The sequence below is a fragment of the Schistocerca gregaria genome, chromosome 2, assembly GCF_023897955.1.
Source record: "Schistocerca gregaria isolate iqSchGreg1 chromosome 2, iqSchGreg1.2, whole genome shotgun sequence".
Taxonomy (NCBI): Eukaryota; Metazoa; Arthropoda; class Insecta; order Orthoptera; family Acrididae; genus Schistocerca; species Schistocerca gregaria.
Genome location: NC_064921.1, coordinates 688,528,727 through 688,547,716, shown reverse-complemented (window position 1 = coordinate 688,547,716; position 18,990 = coordinate 688,528,727). Strand labels below are relative to the sequence as shown.

At 43.0% G+C, this 18,990-nt stretch overlaps 1 protein-coding gene across 2 annotated transcripts in view; it reads left to right on the top strand.

Moving 5' to 3' along the window:
- The window catches only part of LOC126334769 (nuclear pore complex protein Nup214), a 146,958-nt gene that overhangs the window by 122,413 nt on the left and 5,555 nt on the right, over positions 1–18,990 (top strand). For both annotated transcript variants that reach the window (XM_049997349.1, XM_049997350.1), the window contains 2 exons: positions 2,571–2,729; positions 12,581–12,776. In XM_049997349.1, the coding sequence (XP_049853306.1) occupies positions 2,571–2,729; positions 12,581–12,776 (355 nt within the window). The remainder of the gene's footprint in view (positions 1–2,570; positions 2,730–12,580; positions 12,777–18,990) is intronic.

Below are 18,990 nucleotides of genomic sequence, written 5' to 3'. Positions count from 1 at the left end.
CCTATCAATGTTTGCTAAGAACTTGGCTATAGACTTGATGTGTGCCATGTGACAAACCGTGCTCACATTGAACATTTATAAGATTCTGGGTAAAACTGTTTGAGTTGCTCTTTCATTTGACATATCATTTATAACTGTAAGTTTAATGTAATAAATATTATAAACCATTAAAACCCCGATATTCATTTATAAACACCCTGTACTATGCTACAAGGTTTTGCAGCTTTGGGAGACGGAATGGCATAACACCAGTAAGCACAACAAACTGTGTGCCATTAAGAAGACTAAAAATGTGTGAAAGACCTCCACGAGGGCCTCTCGCAGAGAATCTGTGATTCTGTGTCGACTCCATTGGCCACGCTTGGGTGACATATGGCTACCTCCTGCGCCATGCTGACCCACCTTAGTGTCGGTGCAGCATCTGGCTGACAGTGGCCCATAACTTGGTGAGCTATCAGTATTGGCTGCCGTGCGATGGACTCTTCAGTCACCGGACTTGTTGCCATTAATTTTAGCTGACGATGCCTCATCGGCTAATTTAGCTTTGTTTTGTATGTGATGGTGGGTTTTATCATTCTGTATAAGTTTTTGTGGATGTTCTTTGTCCCTTTGTGTTCTCCACTCTGATGCTTTTAGGCTGGATGTTTTAATGTGTCGGTCGCAAAGTGACTGGCTTTTCCTTTTTATTCTCGTGTCTGGCCAGCCAGGGTACTCTGCTGTCTTGTTTTTATCCCTTCTATCTGTTTCTTGCTTCTCTCTGTGGTTTTATTTTCGTGTTTTGTCCATAGTAGTGTTGGTTGTCCTTCTGTTGTTCTTTTGGTTCTTCCATTCTCCTATTATTGTGCTGTATGTCTCCTTTCTTTTCTTCTTTCCCTTGTGTAATTATTTTACCAGGAACAAGGGACTCATGACCTTGCAGTTTGGTCCCTTCTCCCCCTTTAAACCAACCAACCAACAAATTGTTTCATGCTCATTGTTCGTAGACCAACTGCTTCCTCTGTCTTGCCACGGAACTCCACTGCTGTAACTTCCTGTGATTTTTCCCTGCTCTTATTTTTAGTTTTGGTCTGTGATTTCTTACGTTCGGTGTTGTTGATGAACATTGTGTTTGGCACCAAACTAATGGATAATGTGGTAAAAATGTTACTGTGATTTGATTCTACCTTCTTCCCATGAAATACAACAGAAATTTTCTGACAAACATGCTTTCACTGCAAAATAATCTAACAACTGCAGCTAATTTTATGGAACCATTTGAAAGACGTCAAAAGTGATAAATTTGTCTGCAGATGGGACCACTATCTAATGAACATTAAGGCATGGCAGTGCTTGTGGTGGAGAAAAGACAATCTTAGCCACTGTTGATAGTGCTACTCATTAGGAGGAAATAGTGCTGTTAGTATTTTCAAACCAACAGGTTCTGCTTCAGATGGCTGTTCACATCTAAAATTTCATTATGCCTGCTGCTTGAACATGAACCAGTCAGTAATGCTGCTGTTTGTTCGCAATAACACCTTATTAACAGTAGCTGGTTGCTATTTTTAGTTAGAATTAACCTGTTTGTAAATATCCTTTTTGGAGTGGATAAGGGTGTACTCCCTATGAACTCTGATTTATTTTGATTTCATCTGTTTGGTGCAACACTTATTGACAAACAGTAAGGAATATAGAGAAATATCTGCAACTAGCTAGGTACAGATCATCATAGCTATTATAAAATGGGGGATAACAGAATATGCAGTTTTGTGGTAATGTTTTAAATGTGACAGATAATTAAATTATTCTAAAAACCAGACAGACACTGTGGTGGCGGAAGTGTCATTCTTACCAATATGTTTACAGCAGATGAACTAACACAGATAATCAGATGTTTGATGTAGTATCCTCTCCAAGCAGTAGTTTTTTCATTGTTTAATTTATTGTCATGCCTTGTGTCTTCTACCCAGCATTCTTTATCTGAAACTGAAAGTGGTCTTGTTATCCTGGAGAATACTTCATGCATTAATTATATAGTTGCAGATGATTTCTTAATCTTGGGTTCAAACATTATTTTTTTCTATCATTATTTTAGACAACATGTGAAATGAAACTTCCTGGCAGATTAAAACTGTGTGCCCAACTGAGACTCGAACTCGGGGCCTTTGCCTTTAGCGGGCAACTGCTCTACCATCTGAGCTACCGAAGCACGACTCACGCCCGGTACTCACAGCTTTACTTCTGCCAGTATCTCGTCTCCTACCTTCCAAACTTTACAGAAGCTCTTCTGCAGACCTTGCAGAACTAGCACTCCTGAAAGAAAGGATATGGCGGAGACATAGCTTAGTCACAGCCTGGAAGATGTTTCCAGAAACATGTGAAATGTTTGTTAGTGGTAAATGAAGGACTACAATGCAGACTTTTCATACTGTATCAGATTATACAGTGCTTTTTGAGTCAGTATTGATTTACTGTGTAGGTGACAATGCAGGTTGAATCTGATTGTTTCTCTCTATATGTTTTGAAAATGTTTACAACATAATTTTCTGTCTTTATATATTGCCATTTTTTTTATCAGTCTGACTTGTTTCTAGGTGGATTTGGATCTGCACCAGTTTTTGGTGCTGGAAGCCCAACGGGCAGTGCTGGCTTTGGTTCTCCACCAACATTTGGAGGTGCTCCAACCTTTGGGGGTTCACCTACATTTGGCAATGCAAACAGAGTATTTGGTTCTCCTGCAGCAGCAAGTCCAAGTAAGTAAGTTTGAGTGTGTATATGGGGGAGGGGGGGGGGACCTATTATAAAAAGTAATGAAACAATCATCTTTGGAAGATGAAATCAGTTTACAATAAGCAGTAACGAGATGAGAAACTTTACTTCAGAAGAAGATTAATAATGTGTCAATAGGGTTGTTGAAAGGGGAAATTTGTTAAGCGTACATATCTCATATTACTGATTTTAAAAGTAGGTTTAATTATTATGATTATTAAAGCAAAATTACAAGCACAGTTTTAAATGAAATATTGCGTGCCTCAGCGATACAGATAGCGGTACCGTAGGTACAACCACAACGGAAGGGTATCTGTTGAGAGGCCAGACAAATGTGTGGTTCCTGAAGATGGGCAGCAACCTTTTCAGTAGTTGCAAGGGCAACAGTCTGGATGATTGACTGATCTGGCCTTGTAGCAATAACCAAAACGGCCTTGCTGTGCTGGTACTGCGAATGGCTGAAAGCAAGGGGAAACTATGGCTGTAATTTTTCCCGAGGGCATGCAGCTTTACTGTATGATTAAATGATGATGGCGTCCTCTTGGGTAAAATATTCCGGAGGTAAAATAGTCCCCCATTCGGATCTCCGGGCGGGGACTACTCAAGAGGATGTCGTTATCAGGAGAAAGAAAACTGGCATTCTACAGATCGTAGCGTGGAATGTCAGATCCCTTAATCGGGCAGGTAGGTTAGAAAATTTAAAAAGGGAAATGGATAGGTTAAAGTTAGATATAGTGGGAATTAGTGAAGTTCGGTGGCAGGGGGAACAAGACTTCTGGTCAGGTGACTACAGGGTTATAAACGCAAAATCAAATAGGGGTAATGCAGGAGTAGGTTTAATAATGAATAGGAAAATAGGAATGCGGGTAAGCTACTACAAACAGCATAGTGAACGCATTATTGTGGCCAAGATAGATACGAAGCCCACACCTACTACAGTAGTACAAGTTTATATGCCAACTAGCTCTGCAGATGATGAAGAAATTGATGAAATGTGTGATGAAATAAAAGAAAATATTCAGATAATGAAGGGAGATGAAAATTTAATAGTCATGGGTGACTGGAATTCGGTAGTAGGAAAAGGGAGAGAAGGAAACGTAGTAGGTGATTATGGACTGGGGCAAAGAAATGAAAGAGGAAGCCGCCTGGTAGAATTTTGCACAGAGCACAACTTAATCATAGGTAACACTTGGTTCAAGAATCATAAAAGAAGGCTGTATACATGGAAGAAGCCTGGAGATACTAAAAGGTATCAGATAGATTATATAATGGTAAGACAGAGATTTAGGAACCAGGTTTTAAATTGTAAGACATTTCCAAGGGCAGATGTGGACTCTGACCACAATCTATTGGTTATGACCTGTAGATTAAAACTGAAGAAACTGCAGAAAGGTGGGAATTTAAGGAGATGGGACCTTGATAAACTGACTAAACCAGAGGTTGTACAGAGTTTCAGGGAGAGCATAAGGGAACAATTGGCAAGAATGGGGGAAAGAAACACAGTAGAAGAAGAATGGGTAGCTCTGAGGGATGTAGTAGTGAAGGCAGCAGAGGATCAAGTAGGTAAAAAGACGAGGGCTAGTAGAAATCCTTGGGTAACAGAAGAAATATTGAATTTAATTGATGAAAGGAGAAAATATAAAAATGTAGTAAATGAAGCAGGCAAAAAGGAATACAAACGTCTCAAAAATGAGATCGACAGGAAGTGCAAAATGGCTAAGCAGGCATGGCTAGAGGATAAATGTAAGGATGTAGAGGCTTATCTCACTAGGGGTAAGATAGATACTGCCTACAGGAAAATTAAAGAGACATTTGGAGATAAGAGAACCACTTGTATGAACATAAAGAGCTCAGATGGAAACCCAGTTCTAAGCAAAGAAGGGAAAGCAGAAAGGTGGAAGGAGTATATAGAGGGTCTATACAAGGACAATATTATGGAAATGGAAGAGGATGTAGATGAAGATGAAATGGGAGATACGATACTGCATGAAGAGTTTGACAGAGCACTGAAAGGCCTGAGTCGAAACAAGGCCCCCAGAGTAGACAACATTCCATTGGAACTAGAGCCAGTCCTGACAAAAATCTACCATCTGGTGAGCAAGAAGTATGAAAAAGGCGAAATACTCTGACTTCGATAAGAATATAATAATTCCAATCCCAAAGAAAGCAGGTGTTGACAGATGTGAAAATTACCGAACAATCTGTTTAATAAGCCACAGCTGCAAAATACTAACACGAATTCTTTACGGACGAATGGAAAAACTAGCAGAAGCCGACCTCGGGGAAGATCAGTTTGGATTCCGTAGGAACACTGGAACACGTGAGGCAATACTGACCCTACGACTTATCTTAGAAGCTAGATTAAGAAAGGGCAAACCTACATTTCTAGCATTTGTAGACTTAGAGAAAGCTTTTGACAATGTTGACTGGAATACTCTCTTTCAAATTCTGAAGGTGGCAGGGGTAAAATATAGGGAGCGAAAGGCTATTTACAATTGGTACAGAAACCAGATGGCAGTTATAAGAATCGAGGGACATGAAAGGGAAGCAGTGGTTGGGAAGTGAGTAAGACAAGGTTGTAGCCTCTCCCCGATGTTATTCAATCTGTATATTGAGCAAGCAGTAAAGGAAACAAAAGAAAAATTTGGAGTAGGTATTAAAATCCATGGAGAAGAAATAAAAACTTTGAGGTTCGCCGATGACATTAAAATTCTGTCAGAGACAGCAAAGGACTTGGAAGAGCAGTTGAATGGAATGGACAGTGTCTTGAAAGGAGGATATAAGATGAACATCAACAAAAGCAAAACGAGGATAATGGAATGTAGTCGAATTAAATCAGGTGATGCTGAGGGAATTAGATTAGGAAATGAGACACTTAAAGTAGTAAAGGAGTTTTGCTATTTGGGGAGCAAAATATCTGATGATGGTCAAAGTAGAGAGGATATAATATATAGACTGGCAATGGCAAGGAAAGCATTTCTGAAGAAGAGAAATTTGCTAACATCGAGTATAGATTTGTCGGGAAGTCATTTCTGAAAGTATTTGTATGGAGTGTAGCCATGTATGGAAGTGAAACATGGACGATAAATAGTTTGGACAAGAAGAGAATAGAAGCTTTTGAAATGTGGTGCTACAGAAGAATGCTGAAGATTAGATGGGTAGACCACATAACTAATGAGGAAGTATTGAATAGGATTGGGGAGAAGAGAAGTTTGTGGCACAACTTGACCAGAAGAAGGGATCAGTTGGTAGGACATGTTCTGAGGCATCAAGGGGCCACGAATTTAGCATTGGAGGGCAGTGTGGAGGGTAAAAATCGTAGAGGGAGACCAAGAGATGAATACACTAAGCAGATTCAGAAGGATGTAGGTTGCAGTAGGTACTGGGAGATGAAGAAGCTTGCACAGGATAGAGTAGCATGGAGAGCTGCATCAAACCAGTCTCAGGACTGAAGACCACAACAACAACAGGATGTTCAAAAATTAAATTAAAAAAGAAAAGAAATAATCTAGAATGAATTTTAACCTTACAGCAGAGTGTGCATTTATATGAAAGTTCCTGGCAGATTAAAACTGCATTCTGGACCAAGACTTGAATAGGGGACCTTTGTCTTTTGTGGGCAGGTGCTCTACCAACTGAACTACCCAAACACAACTCATGACCTGTCTTCACAGCTCGACTTCCGCCATTACCTTATCTCGTATCTTCCAAATTTCAGCGTACACTTTGCTACAGAGTGAAAATTTCATCCTGAAAACATCTCCCAGGCTGTGGCTAAGCCACATCTCCACAGTATCCTTTGTTCCAGGAGTGCTATTCCTGCAAGTTCTGCAGGAGAGCTTCTGTGTTGCTTGGAAGGTAGGAGACGAGGTACTGGTGGAAGTAGAGCTGTGCCCGCAAAAGGCAAGGATCCTGAGTTCGAGTCTCAATCCTGGAAGTTTCAAGATTGTATCTGAAACTACAGCTGTTTCTGTACATAGTAAAGTGCAATCTCTGCACTACTTAATCATGTACAAACCTTTTCTTCTTTGAATAATAACTGCAACCTATATTCATTTGAACCTGCTTACCGTATTCATCCATTGGACACACTCTACAATTTTTACGACCCTACACTTCTATCCATTAGCAAACTGAATGTTCCTTGATGCCTCAGGATTTGTCTTATCAACTGATTCCATCTTTTAGTCAAGTTGTTGAAAATTTCTTTTCTCTTCAGTTCGATAGAGTATCTCTTCGTTAATGCCTTGATCTGCCCATCTTGTCATAAGCATTCTTCTGTGGCACCACTTTTCAAAAGCTTCTACCCTCTTCTTGTCAGGACTACCTCGTCTGAGGCCAGAAGGTGGAGATAAGTAATGTTTTGTATAAGGCTACACTCCAGGCAAATACATTCAGAAAAGAATTCCCAACACTTAGCTGTATGTTACTAGACAAACTCTTCTTTTTCAGGAACCCTTTTCAGGCTATAGTGAGTCTGCATTTTATATTGTCTGTACTTAGGCCATCATCAGTTATTTTGCTGTTAAAATACGAAAACCCATCGTATCCCTTTAATGTATCATTTCCTTATCTAATTCCATCAGCATCATCTGATTTAATTAAAGGACGTTCCATTGCCCTTGTTTCACCTTTGTTGACATTCATATTATGTCTTTCCAAGACACTGCCCATTCCATTCAGTGGTTCTTTGAAGTTCTTTGCCTTCTCTTCAGAATTACATCATTGACAAATCTGTGTTTAATTTCTCCTCTCTGAACTATAATTCCCTTTCCAATTTTATTCTTGTTTCCTGTGCTGCTTGATCAATGTACAAATTGAATGTCATTGGTGATATGCTACAACCATACTCCATTCCCTTCTCAGTCAGTGCGTCCCAGTCCATTACCTTTGACTCTTAGAACTGCAGTGTGGTTTTTGTACAGGTTGTGGATAACTTTTCTCTTCTTGTGTTTTATCCCTGCCACCATCACAATGATGATTAAATTATGCTCTGTGCAGAATTCTACAAGTGGCCTTGTCTTTCGTTCCTTGCGCCTGCATCATGTTCTCCTATTATTTTTCCTTCTCTTCCTTTTCCCACTGTGGAATTAAAGTCCTCCATCACAATTAAATGTTTGCCTCCTGTAACTAACTGGAAAACTTATTTGATCTAATCACATATTCTTTCAGTCTCTTGATCATCTGTGGAGCTAGTTGCATATGCACTTTTACTACTGTGTACTACTTGGCTACAATAATGCGCTCACTGTGCTGTTCATAGTAACTTATCTACATCTACTTTCTTATTCATTATTAGACCTACTCCAGCATTTCCTCATTTTGAATTTGTATTCAGAAACCCCACCCCCGAACAGAAGTCCTGTGCTTCTTATCATCACACTGCATTGATTACCTCTACACGTAACTTAAAACTATCAATTTCCCTTGTTAAATTCCCTAGCCCAAATTCACTCTGGCCCTCAGAATGCCAGTTTTGTTTTTTCTGCTGACAACATTCTCCTGTGTAGTCCATGCCTGGAGACCCACATGGTTAATTATTTTACCTCCAGAATATTTTACCCAAGAGGGTGCCATCATCATGTAACTACACAGTAGTGTTTCACACCTTTGTGAAAAATAACAGCTGTAGTTTCCCCTTCCTTTCAGATGTTCACAGTATCCAGCAGAGCAAGATTGTATTGGCTAATGTTAAGAGGCCAGATCAGTCAGTCGTCCAGTATGGTGCTCCTGTAACTACCGAAAAGCTGGCTGCTCCTGTTCAGTAATAGTAGGTTAGTCTGGCCTGTCCATGGATACCACTACATTGTGGTCACACCTGCGATACAGCTATCTGTATTGTAGGCACAAGCAAGCTGCCCTTCCTAGCAAGGTCCATGGTTTTTGGGGATAGACATAGTAAGATATAAACTTATATCCCCACCATTATTTGCCAGCATACAATCAAAATCAACAATGAATATGTGCCATACCAGCCACACAACTTGCATCATTCTCTCCGTGGCTGTATTTAACAGTTTTTGTTACTTCAATATCACTTCAGGTGGGTTGCTCTCATCCTGTGTCTGAATGAGCTGCCTAACCCTATAACTTTCCTAAATGTATCCCTCTCTCCTCCTCAAGGGAGAAACTACTAGTTCTGAAAGTTGGGAAATGTGTTACTGCTCTTTTTGGATGTGTCTTTCAGCAGTACTACACATTTTGCCTCTTAATTTATTAGTTTTGTTTTATGTGTGTAATGTGAAATCAGAACTGCATGACAAGCATTTTGTAGCATCAGAGAACATTTTGGACGATGTTAAAGATACTTTCAGAAAGTTCCCTGAGAATCTTGAGAGCCATATTGGGCTAAGTATGAACAGTTTAATGGAGGCTGTTGTGATAAATCTTGACCCTACCTACATTATGTTATTAGCAAGACATTCATTGTAAATCTTCATTAACTCTGTCTCATACCTTAATGGTTATTTACCTGAGAGTGTAGCAGATGCCATGCCATTATCATGACTATCTGAGCCTGCGGAAATTTTTGTCTGCACAAACTAAGCAGGTGTAACATTGTTTGTATACAGAAAATGTGGCAAAGTAATGTTACTATACCAAAGTCATTTGATGAAGGTAAAATAGACCCCATTACTTAACTCCACCTTCTGGCCTCAGGCGAGGTAGTCGGGACCAACAGACTGCCGTATCATCCTTTGCCATACATCATCATTTGGATGTGGTATGGAGGGGCGTGGGATCAGCAGCTAGGTGACTGCATCAAGGGCACCTTGTTGGTTGCAACTCAGAATGTAAATTGGGATAGTGATTGAAAAGTTCTTGGTGGGGTACAATAAATAATGGAAGGAGTAATGACAGCAAGTCTGCATAGTAGAGGTGTTGACTGGTTTTTACGCACATTAACATGACAGATGAAAAGAAACACACACACACACACACACACACACACACACACACACACACACACCGGGGGGAGAGAGAGAGAGAGGGGAGGGAGGGTGAGAGAGAGAGAGAGAGAGAGAGAGAGAGAGAGAGAGAGAGAGAGAGAGAGAGAGAGAGAGAGAGAGGAAGGTACATCAGGAAATTGAGCTGCAGCATTGGTACTGTAGTTGACCAAAACAGTATCGCTGTGCGAGTGTGTGTGTGTGTGTGTGTGTGTGTGGGGGGGGGGGGGGGGGTGTTCGCACGAATGTGAGAGCATGCATGCGCACATGTGAGTGTGACGTTAGTTCATTATAACAAGGCAAGGCATAATAAGAGAATTCCCTGGTATTTTGACTACCTCAAATGATGTGCAGAGGGGGAGGGGCTTTCCATTCAGCATATTGCCTTATTTTACCCCTTTTTGCTCTGGTTACAGAAATTCTGTTTTTGTTTCCTCCTTTGTTAGCTTTTATCTGTTGAATGTAACTCATTCTTTGCTGTAACAATTGTGTTTAATCAGTTCTGTGGGATAAGTATTTACTTGTTTATTGCAGTTACTCTGGGCACTGTTAGTGTGTTGTGCTACGCATAATTTTTACTGTTTATTATAATAAACCGTATACTTAGGACAGGTTCCTGCTGCTTGTGATGCAACATATTCAGAGGTTTACAGATATTTAACATTTTATGTCAAAAGGATAACCACAATCACTGTGTCAGTAACAGTTTAGATATGACATTCGGAGACTGCCAAATTTTTTTGCATGTGATTGGTTTCAGGACTGATGTGCTCCTCAACATTTGGAGACTATTTATCTTGTGAAGGAAAAAATGGTGATCTCAGACTGTTAAATATGATAGAAAGCAAAATGATGGTGCATTCTGCTATTAGAATGTGAGGAAAACTACCCTGTATTTTACTGATACAAAGAGGAACTCATCTTTTTCTGTAAATCACCACAGTTTTATTATATGTATTGTCTTAAGTAATCTGGATGACATAACAAAGATACATAAGGAAAATTTTATGTTCAATAAAGTCCATCTGTAACTTACTCTGGCTATTTTTCTCAGCTCTAAGTGTAGTCAAATTTCTACAATAAAGTTGTCTTACAGTAAACAAATTAGAAGTATCCTGCCACCCTGTGGATTACTACAGAGAAGAGATTTTCTGTCCTCAGTCTGGTTTTCTATTAAATGCAGCGAATTTTGTGATCTTATTCTGGACAGATGGCAAATTGTTTTTTGAGGTGGAGATGGTGAGAGATATTATATATAATATAAGTATATTTGTTATTTCTAAGTATGTAGTCATAACCAGTTTTTAATTTCAATGAATAAAATTTAAGAGAGTGATATGTCTTTATTTGTATGATACTTGTTGTGTTGTATAGCTTAAAAAAAGGAGCAAAACACACTGGATATACATGATACACTCCTGGAAATGGAAAAAAGAACACATTGACACCGGTGTGTCAGACCCACCATACTTGCTCCGGACACTGCGAGAGGGCTGTACAAGCAATGATCACACGCACGGCACAGCGGACACACCAGGAACCGCGGTGTTGGCCGTCGAATGGCGCTAGCTGCGCAGCATTTGTGCACCGCCGCCGTCAGTGTCAGCCAGTTTGCCGTGGCATACGGAGCTCCATCGCAGTCTTTAACACTGGTAGCATGCCATGACAGCGTGGACGTGAACCATATGTGCAGTTGACGGACTTTGAACGAGGGCATATAGTGGGCATGCGGGAGGCCGGGTGGACGTACCGCCGAATTGCTCAAAACGTGGGGCGTGAGGTCTCCACAGTACATCGATGTTGTCGCCAGTGGTCGGCGGAAGGTGCACGTGCCTGTCGACTTGGGACCGGACCGCAGCGACGCACGGATGCACGCCAAGACCGTAGGATCCTACGCAGTGCCGTAGGGGACCGCACCGCCACTTCCCAGCAAATTAGGGACACTGTTGCTCCTGGGGTATCGGCGAGGACCATTCGCAACCATCTTCATGAAGCTGGGCTACAGTCCCGCACACCGTTAGGCCGTCTTCCGCTCACGCCCCAACATCGTGCAGCCCGCCTCCAGTGGTGTCGCGACAGGCGTGACTGGAAGGATGAATGGAGACGTGTCGTCTTCAGCGATGAGAGTCGTTTCTGCCTTTGTGCCAATTATGGTTGTATGCGTGTTTGGCGCCGTGCAGGTGAGCGCCACAATCAGGACTGCATACGACCGAGGAACACAGGGCCAATACCCGGCATCATGGTGTGGGGAGCGATCTCCTACACTGGCCGTACACCTCTGGTGATCGTCGAGGTTACACTGAATAGTGCACGGTACATCCAAACCGTCATCGAACCTATCGTTCTACCATTCCTAGACCGGCAAGGGAACTTGCTGTTCCAACAGGACAATGCACGTCCGCATGTATCCCGTGCCACCCAATGTGGTCTAGAAGGTGTAAGTCAACTACCCTGGCCAGCAAGATCTCCGGATCTGTCCCCCATTGAGTATGTTTGGGACTGGATGAAGCGTCGTCTCACGCGGTCTGCACGTCCAGCACGAACGCTGGTCCAAGTGAGGCGCCAGGTGGAAATGGCATGGCAAGCCGTTCCACAGGACTACATCCAGCATCTCTACGATCCTCTCCATGGGAGAATAGCTGCCTGATTGCTGCGAAAGGTGGATATACACTGTACTAGTGCCGACATTGTGCATGCTCTGTTGCCTGTGTCTATGTACCTGTGGTTCTGTCAGTGTGATCATGTGATGTATCTGACCCCAGGAATGTGTCAATAATGTTTCCCCTTCCTGGGACAATGAATTCACGGTGTTCTTATTTCAATTTCCAGGAGTGTATATTAGCCAAGTCAACAATGTCAGCATTGGTTTCTTTGCAATTATTCTCCAGGTTTCGGAGCATCACCTACAGGACAGCAGCAGTCGAATACCTTTGAAAGCTTAGCTTCTCAGAATACATTGACATTTGGAAATTTGGCCAGTCAAAGTCCTGGATTTGGTTCTCCACAGCCATCATTATTTGGAGGGACACAGACATCTCCAAATAACCCACCAGCATTTTCCAGTAGTAGCAGTACCAGTTTTGGGTAAGTTGTTTTGCTATTCCGTTGCAATTAATTTTTGTCTTATTGTGAGAATATTACTTGCAAACTATGCTGGTAACTGTGTTAGGTAAGGCAATGCAGATACTGTATTATTTTTAGTTAGCTCAGTAATTGTTACAGATGTACAGTGCCCGTGTGTAAGGAGCGTAATGCTAATGTAATAGTGATTGACCTTTGCTGCAGTATTTATTTGGCAATAATTAATTTGGTGGTTTTAGAATCTCTTAGCATAATGTTCTGCTAATATCAGATTTCATTTTAAATATAATATACAATTTATAAAGAAGACATATGCTACCACTTATTACCAAGCATTATAACGAATTGGGTGATTGCTTGAGCTGCAACCTTCCCAAATTGCCAATTGATCCCTCTGTCAGGTGTTTGGGAGATGTGAACAATCACCTAAGATGGGTGCACCCCAGGGGGTCCCCAGTTGGAAGGAGCCTGCCATCGGAGACGCTGGCAATCTTGGAGGATCTTCTCACAATGAGCCAATCATCTTCACAATCAACGTCTATGAAACATTAACGTAATGATGCTAACAATTCAAAGACAGTTCCCCATGGTCTCACGTACTGAAGACGGTCAGTCATTTGTCACGGTAAATCTGTTTATTATTCAGAAAGGTGTTGATGCAGTTGCCAGCCCTGTTAAATCCTGCTCTCGTTTACAGAACGACACTTTGCTTTTGGAGACTACTTCTGATTCTCAAGCACAACAACTGGGTACTGCCTCGCTTCTCTGTGGCTACCCTGTTCATGTCGAGGCCCATAGAACTTTGAACTCTTCCCGTGGTGTTATTTATACTAGGCTGCTTGACAATCTAACCGAAGCTGAAATCCAGTTGTATCTCTCTGATCAGGGTGTCATTGCTGTCCATCAGGTGATGGAAAAGGTAGATACCTCCGTAGTGCCCAACCAAACTCTTTTTCTTATCTTCGATGACGGTGCTTCCGTCCAAGATCAAAGCAGGCTATGAAATTATCACAGTCCGGCCTGCACTGCTACCAGTGTTATTGTTTCAACCACACTAGAACGTCTTGTCAACACCCAGCCAAATGTGCAACCTGTGGTAGGGATGCGCACGAGGACAATTGTCCTCCTCCTCCTCCTCCTCCTCCCCACTGTGTTAACTGCAATCGCAGCCATGGTGCCTCCTCTCAGGATTGTCCCATGTGTCTTGATGAGCAGCCTGTCTAAGAGATCCAGGTAAAGGAAAAAGTGCCTTACCCAGTTGCTCACAAGTTATTGGCTAGTCGTAAATGCTGCATTCTCCCATCTGGCACTTATAGTTCTGTTCTTGTTACCCCTTGCACCATGAAGCACATGGCCACACAGACATGCGACCTCAAATTCAGCTCTGAGGTTGTGAAATTGCCCAGTGTCAAGGTAGCATCACTATACCCCCCATCCAGCTGTGCAGCAAGCCATTAGATTCTTGCCTCAAGGGGCGAAACAACCAGCTACACAACTGGTAGGCCGGAAAGGACAGAAGTAGTTCTCTCGTGAAGAATTCCTACATCCTTCCAGCCAAACAACATCCGAGTCTTCCTCTACCCGGAGAGGCTCAAAGATGTCTCCTTCGCCGACTCAAAGATCCTCTTTGACGGTGCTGCCACGTGATACCTTAGCCCAGTCAGTCTCCGTGTTGCCAGTGCGCACCACTAAGTATTTTTCAGCATTGTATGGGAAGCAAAATAACTGATAATGGTTGAAGTAGAGACGATGTAAAATGTAAACTGATTATGGCAAGAAAAGCATTTCTGAAGAAGAGATATTAGTTAACATTGAGTATAGATTTAAGTGTCAGGAAGTTTTTTCTGAAAGTATTTGGATGGAGTGTAGCCATGGATGGATGTGAAACATGAACAATAAATAGTTTCGACAAGAAAAGAATAGAAGCTTTTGAAATGTGGTGCTACAGAAGAATGCTGAAGATTAGGTGGGTAGATCACATAACTAATGAGGAAGTACAGAATAGAATTGGGGAGATGAGGAATTTACAGCATGAATTGACTAGAAGAAGGGATTGGTTGGTAGGACATGTTCTGAGGTATCACGGGATCACCAATTTAGTAATGGGTGGCAGTGTGGCAGGTAAAAATCATAGAGGAAGACCAAGAGATGCACACAATAAGCAGATTCAGAAGGATCTAGAATGTAGTTACTGGAAGATGAAGAAGCTTGTGCGGGATAGAGTAACATGGAGAGCTGCATGAAACCAGTCTCTGGACTGAATACCACCACCACCACCACCACCACCACCACCAACAACAACAACAACAGCAAAATGAAGGGAGAAAGGTCAGTGCACCATTACTGCAAGGGATTGGTGCACAGGAGCAATAAGGCCATTTTATTGCAACACTTCTGTATTTGAATTCTTTGGTTTTTTGGTTCTGTTTTGCTTTAGGGTGCAAAAAAACAACTGGGGTCATATGCGCCCAACTCAAAACTATAGAACACGAAGACAGAGAGGAGTTATAAAATTAACATAAGAGAAGACAGCTAAAAACAGGGGGCATGGAAAATGGGCTAAAAAGGCACCATACTGAAACGGAGATCCAAAACTACAAATTAACTGACGTTCGCCATATTGCTTTGGCAGGTAAAAAGTAAAATGTGGTTGACAGCCCGAGAATCATTTGCTAAAACCACTGACAACTCAGACAGCAAACCCAAATGGGAATGTAAAAGGTTAAAAAATGGATATTCCATTAGGAAGTGGTGGACAGTTAAAAGTTGATTGCAATGTGTACAAAGTGGAGGGGTAGTGCCACTTGTCAAATGACAATAGTTAAAACGGCAGTGCCCAATACACAGCCTAGTTAAACTGAGTCCTCCCAGCGGGAGGGTTGAGAGGGGGACGTCCAAGCTGCTGGGAGAGGCCTAATAAGCCGGAGCTTATTCCCATGAAGGGAGGACCAGTGGCGATGCTAAAGGGACACCACCTCCTGACAGATGGCAACACAGAGATCATCAGAGGGAATACAGGAACTAGCGGGCTGAGGTACGAGGACTGCAGCCTTGGCAAATGACAATAGTTAAAACGGCAGTGCCCAATACACAGCCTAGTTAAACTGATGTCCTCCCAGCGGGAGGGTTGAGAGGGGGACGTCCAAGCTGCTGGGAGAGGCCTAATAAGCCGGAGCTTATTCCCATGAAGGGAGGACCAGTGGCGATGCTAAAGGGACACCACCTCCTGACAAATGGCAACACAGAGATCATCAGAGGGAATACAGGAACTAGCGGGCTGAGGTACGAGGACTGCAGCCTTGGCAGCAGCCTCATTCCCTGGTGGGACAACATGACCAGGATCCCACATAAGCATCAAAGTGGCTCCACCAAGAGTGAGCAATTGACAGTTTTCCTGGACCCGCGGCACTAAGGGATGAGTAGTGTACAGTGCACAGAGACTTTAAAGGACACTAAGTGAGTCTGAGCAGAGGACACAATCGGAAAGTCTGTGCCGCCCAATGTACTCCGTGGCCTGATAGCAAAGAGCTCGGCTGTAAATACTGAGCAGTGTGACGGAAGCTGATATCGTAAGATATGGACGCCAATGACGAAGGCACATCCAACCCCATGGTCAGTCCGAGAGCCATTAGCATATACAAAGGTACTATCGCGAAATTCCAACTGAAAGCAATAGAGCAAGGCTGGAGTAAAGTCCTTAGGAAGCGAATGAAGGCTAAGATTAACATGTGCTGCTTCACGAAGCAAAGGTGTGCTTTACGAAGCAAAGGTGGTGAAAGGTTCACACCCACCGGGAAAGTTGCAGATAGTGTGAAGTTAAGCCACCATAGCAAGTGCCGAAAGCGGACTCCAGGGGGTAACAGGGAAGAAGGGTGTGCCCATTATTGGCGAACAAAGGAATCATCGAAGGAGGTGGCATAGGATGGATGGCCATTCATGGCAGACAAATAGCATGCATAACTGCTGAAGAGAAAGTCGGAACAGTAGGACAGTGGTAGTTTAGCAGTTCCAGCATACAGACACTCAACCAGGCTAATGTAAAAGGTGCCAGTGGCCAAACGGATGCCATGATGGTGGATAGTGTTGAGACAAGGAGGACTGTGGTTCAATCGGCACCCCTGGAAGTACCATTGAGGACACGTAGGACATTGAGGAACCACGCACAGAGGGCTACCAGGTAAGACACATAAGAGGACAAAGAGTGTTTCCTACTGAGCATTAGCCACAGGAATTTTGTAGTTTCAACGAACAGGAGGACAACTGGCTTAAGATGTAAAGATGGCGGGAGAAACCAATTGTGCCGCCAGAAATTCATACATACAGTTTTGTCAGAGGAAAAACGAAAGCTATTCTCAATGCTCCAGGAGTAAAGAGGATCAAGACATCTCTGAAGATGCTGCTCAGTGAGACAAGTCCATGGAGAACTGCAACACATGGCAAAACTGACAACAAAAGGGAGCCGGAGATGCCAGGCAGTAGACAGGCCATTATAGGGTTAATGGGGAGCAAAGAGGATGACGCTCAGGACAGAACCCCAAGGCACACTGTTTTCCTGGATAAAGGTGTCCAACAAGGCAGAACCCACAAGCACCTTGAAATTTCGGTCTTATAAAAATTCCTGAAGGAAACAGGGCAGGTGACCACAAAAGCCCCACGTGTAAAGAGTACAGAGGATACCAGTTCTCTGGCAGGTGTCGTAGGCCTTCTCCAAATCAAAAAACACTGCCACAGTCTGGGATTTCCCTAGAAAACCATTCATGAGATGGACAGACAAAGTAATGAGATGGTCAACTTCTGAACGCTGTACTCAAAATCCACACAGTGCATTCGTTAGTAAATTGCGAGACACAAGCCACCATACCAGCCAGGCATGAATCATACGTTCCATCACTGTGCAAACGCAGTTGGCGAGAGAGATGGAGCAGCAGCTAGAAGGAAGGTTTTTGTCCTTACCGAACTTAGGTATGGATATGACAATGGCTTCAAGCCAAAGTCCGGGAAATGTGCCCTTTGCCCATATGCAGTTGTACGTATTAAGCAGAAAGTGGTTGCCCGCAAGAGAAAGGTGCTGCAACATCTGAATGTGGATAGTGTCTGGCTCTGGGATGCAGGATTGGAATGAACTGAGAGCATGATCTAGTTCCCTCATAATAAATTTAGCACTCCCGATTCTCAGAAGAGAAGGGTGTCGCCTGAGCCTCCTCCACTCATTTGCGATGGAGAAAGACAGGGTGATAGTGGGAAGAGCTTGAAGCTTCCGCAACACTGGTAGCCCAAGGTGTTGGAGATAGCAATAAGGTCCACGATGAGATCATCATCTGCTACTGTCAGGCCAGAAACAGGCACATGGATCTTGGTCCCAGAGAGCTGTCGGAAGTTGGTCCATACAACAGAGGAAGGGGTGGAACTGTTAAAAGAACTAGTGAATGAAAGCCAGTTAGCTTTTTTGCTATCCTGAAGAACTCATCAGCACTTTGCATGCATCTGTTTATAACGAATGCAGTCCGCCATTATAAGATGACGGTTAAAAACATGGAGAGCACATCTCTGTGTGCGAATTGTGTCAGGGCATGCCTCAGTTCAACAAAGGGACTGGGACATGGCGTGGTAAAGAGGAAGTGCGAGGAATGGAAGGTTCCGCAGCAGTAAGCATGACATTTGTGAGATGTTCCACCTGGTCATCACAACTGGAGAAATCTTGTTCTTTGAAGGTCAGCAGGGAGGAATAAAGCCACCAGTCAGCCTTAATAAGCTGCCATTTAGGTGTGCATGCAGGTGGGGTAGGAGTCAGTAAACTGACAGCACATGGGAAATGGTTGCTCGAGTACGTATCAGAAAGAGAACAGACCACTCAAGATGATGGGCTAGCTGGGCAGTGCAGAAGGATAGGTCAAAATGGGAGTAGGTGTGTGAGGAGTCAAAAAGGAAAGTGGGTGCTCCACTGTTAAGGCAGAAGAGGTTAAGTTGGTTAAGACGACCAGCCAAGAGGGCACCCCTCTGACAGGTTCTGGGAGAATCCCAAAGTGGACAATGCACATTAAAGTCACTGAGTAGCAGAAATGAGGGAGGTAGCTGCCCCATAAGCTGAAGAAAGTCTGACCTGAGGACACAGAATGACGGATGGGTATAAATGGCACAGAGGGAAAAGGTCAGATGTGGAAGAAAAAAGGCGAACTGCAACAGCTTGAAGATAGGTAGTCAGGAAGATGGGTTGACT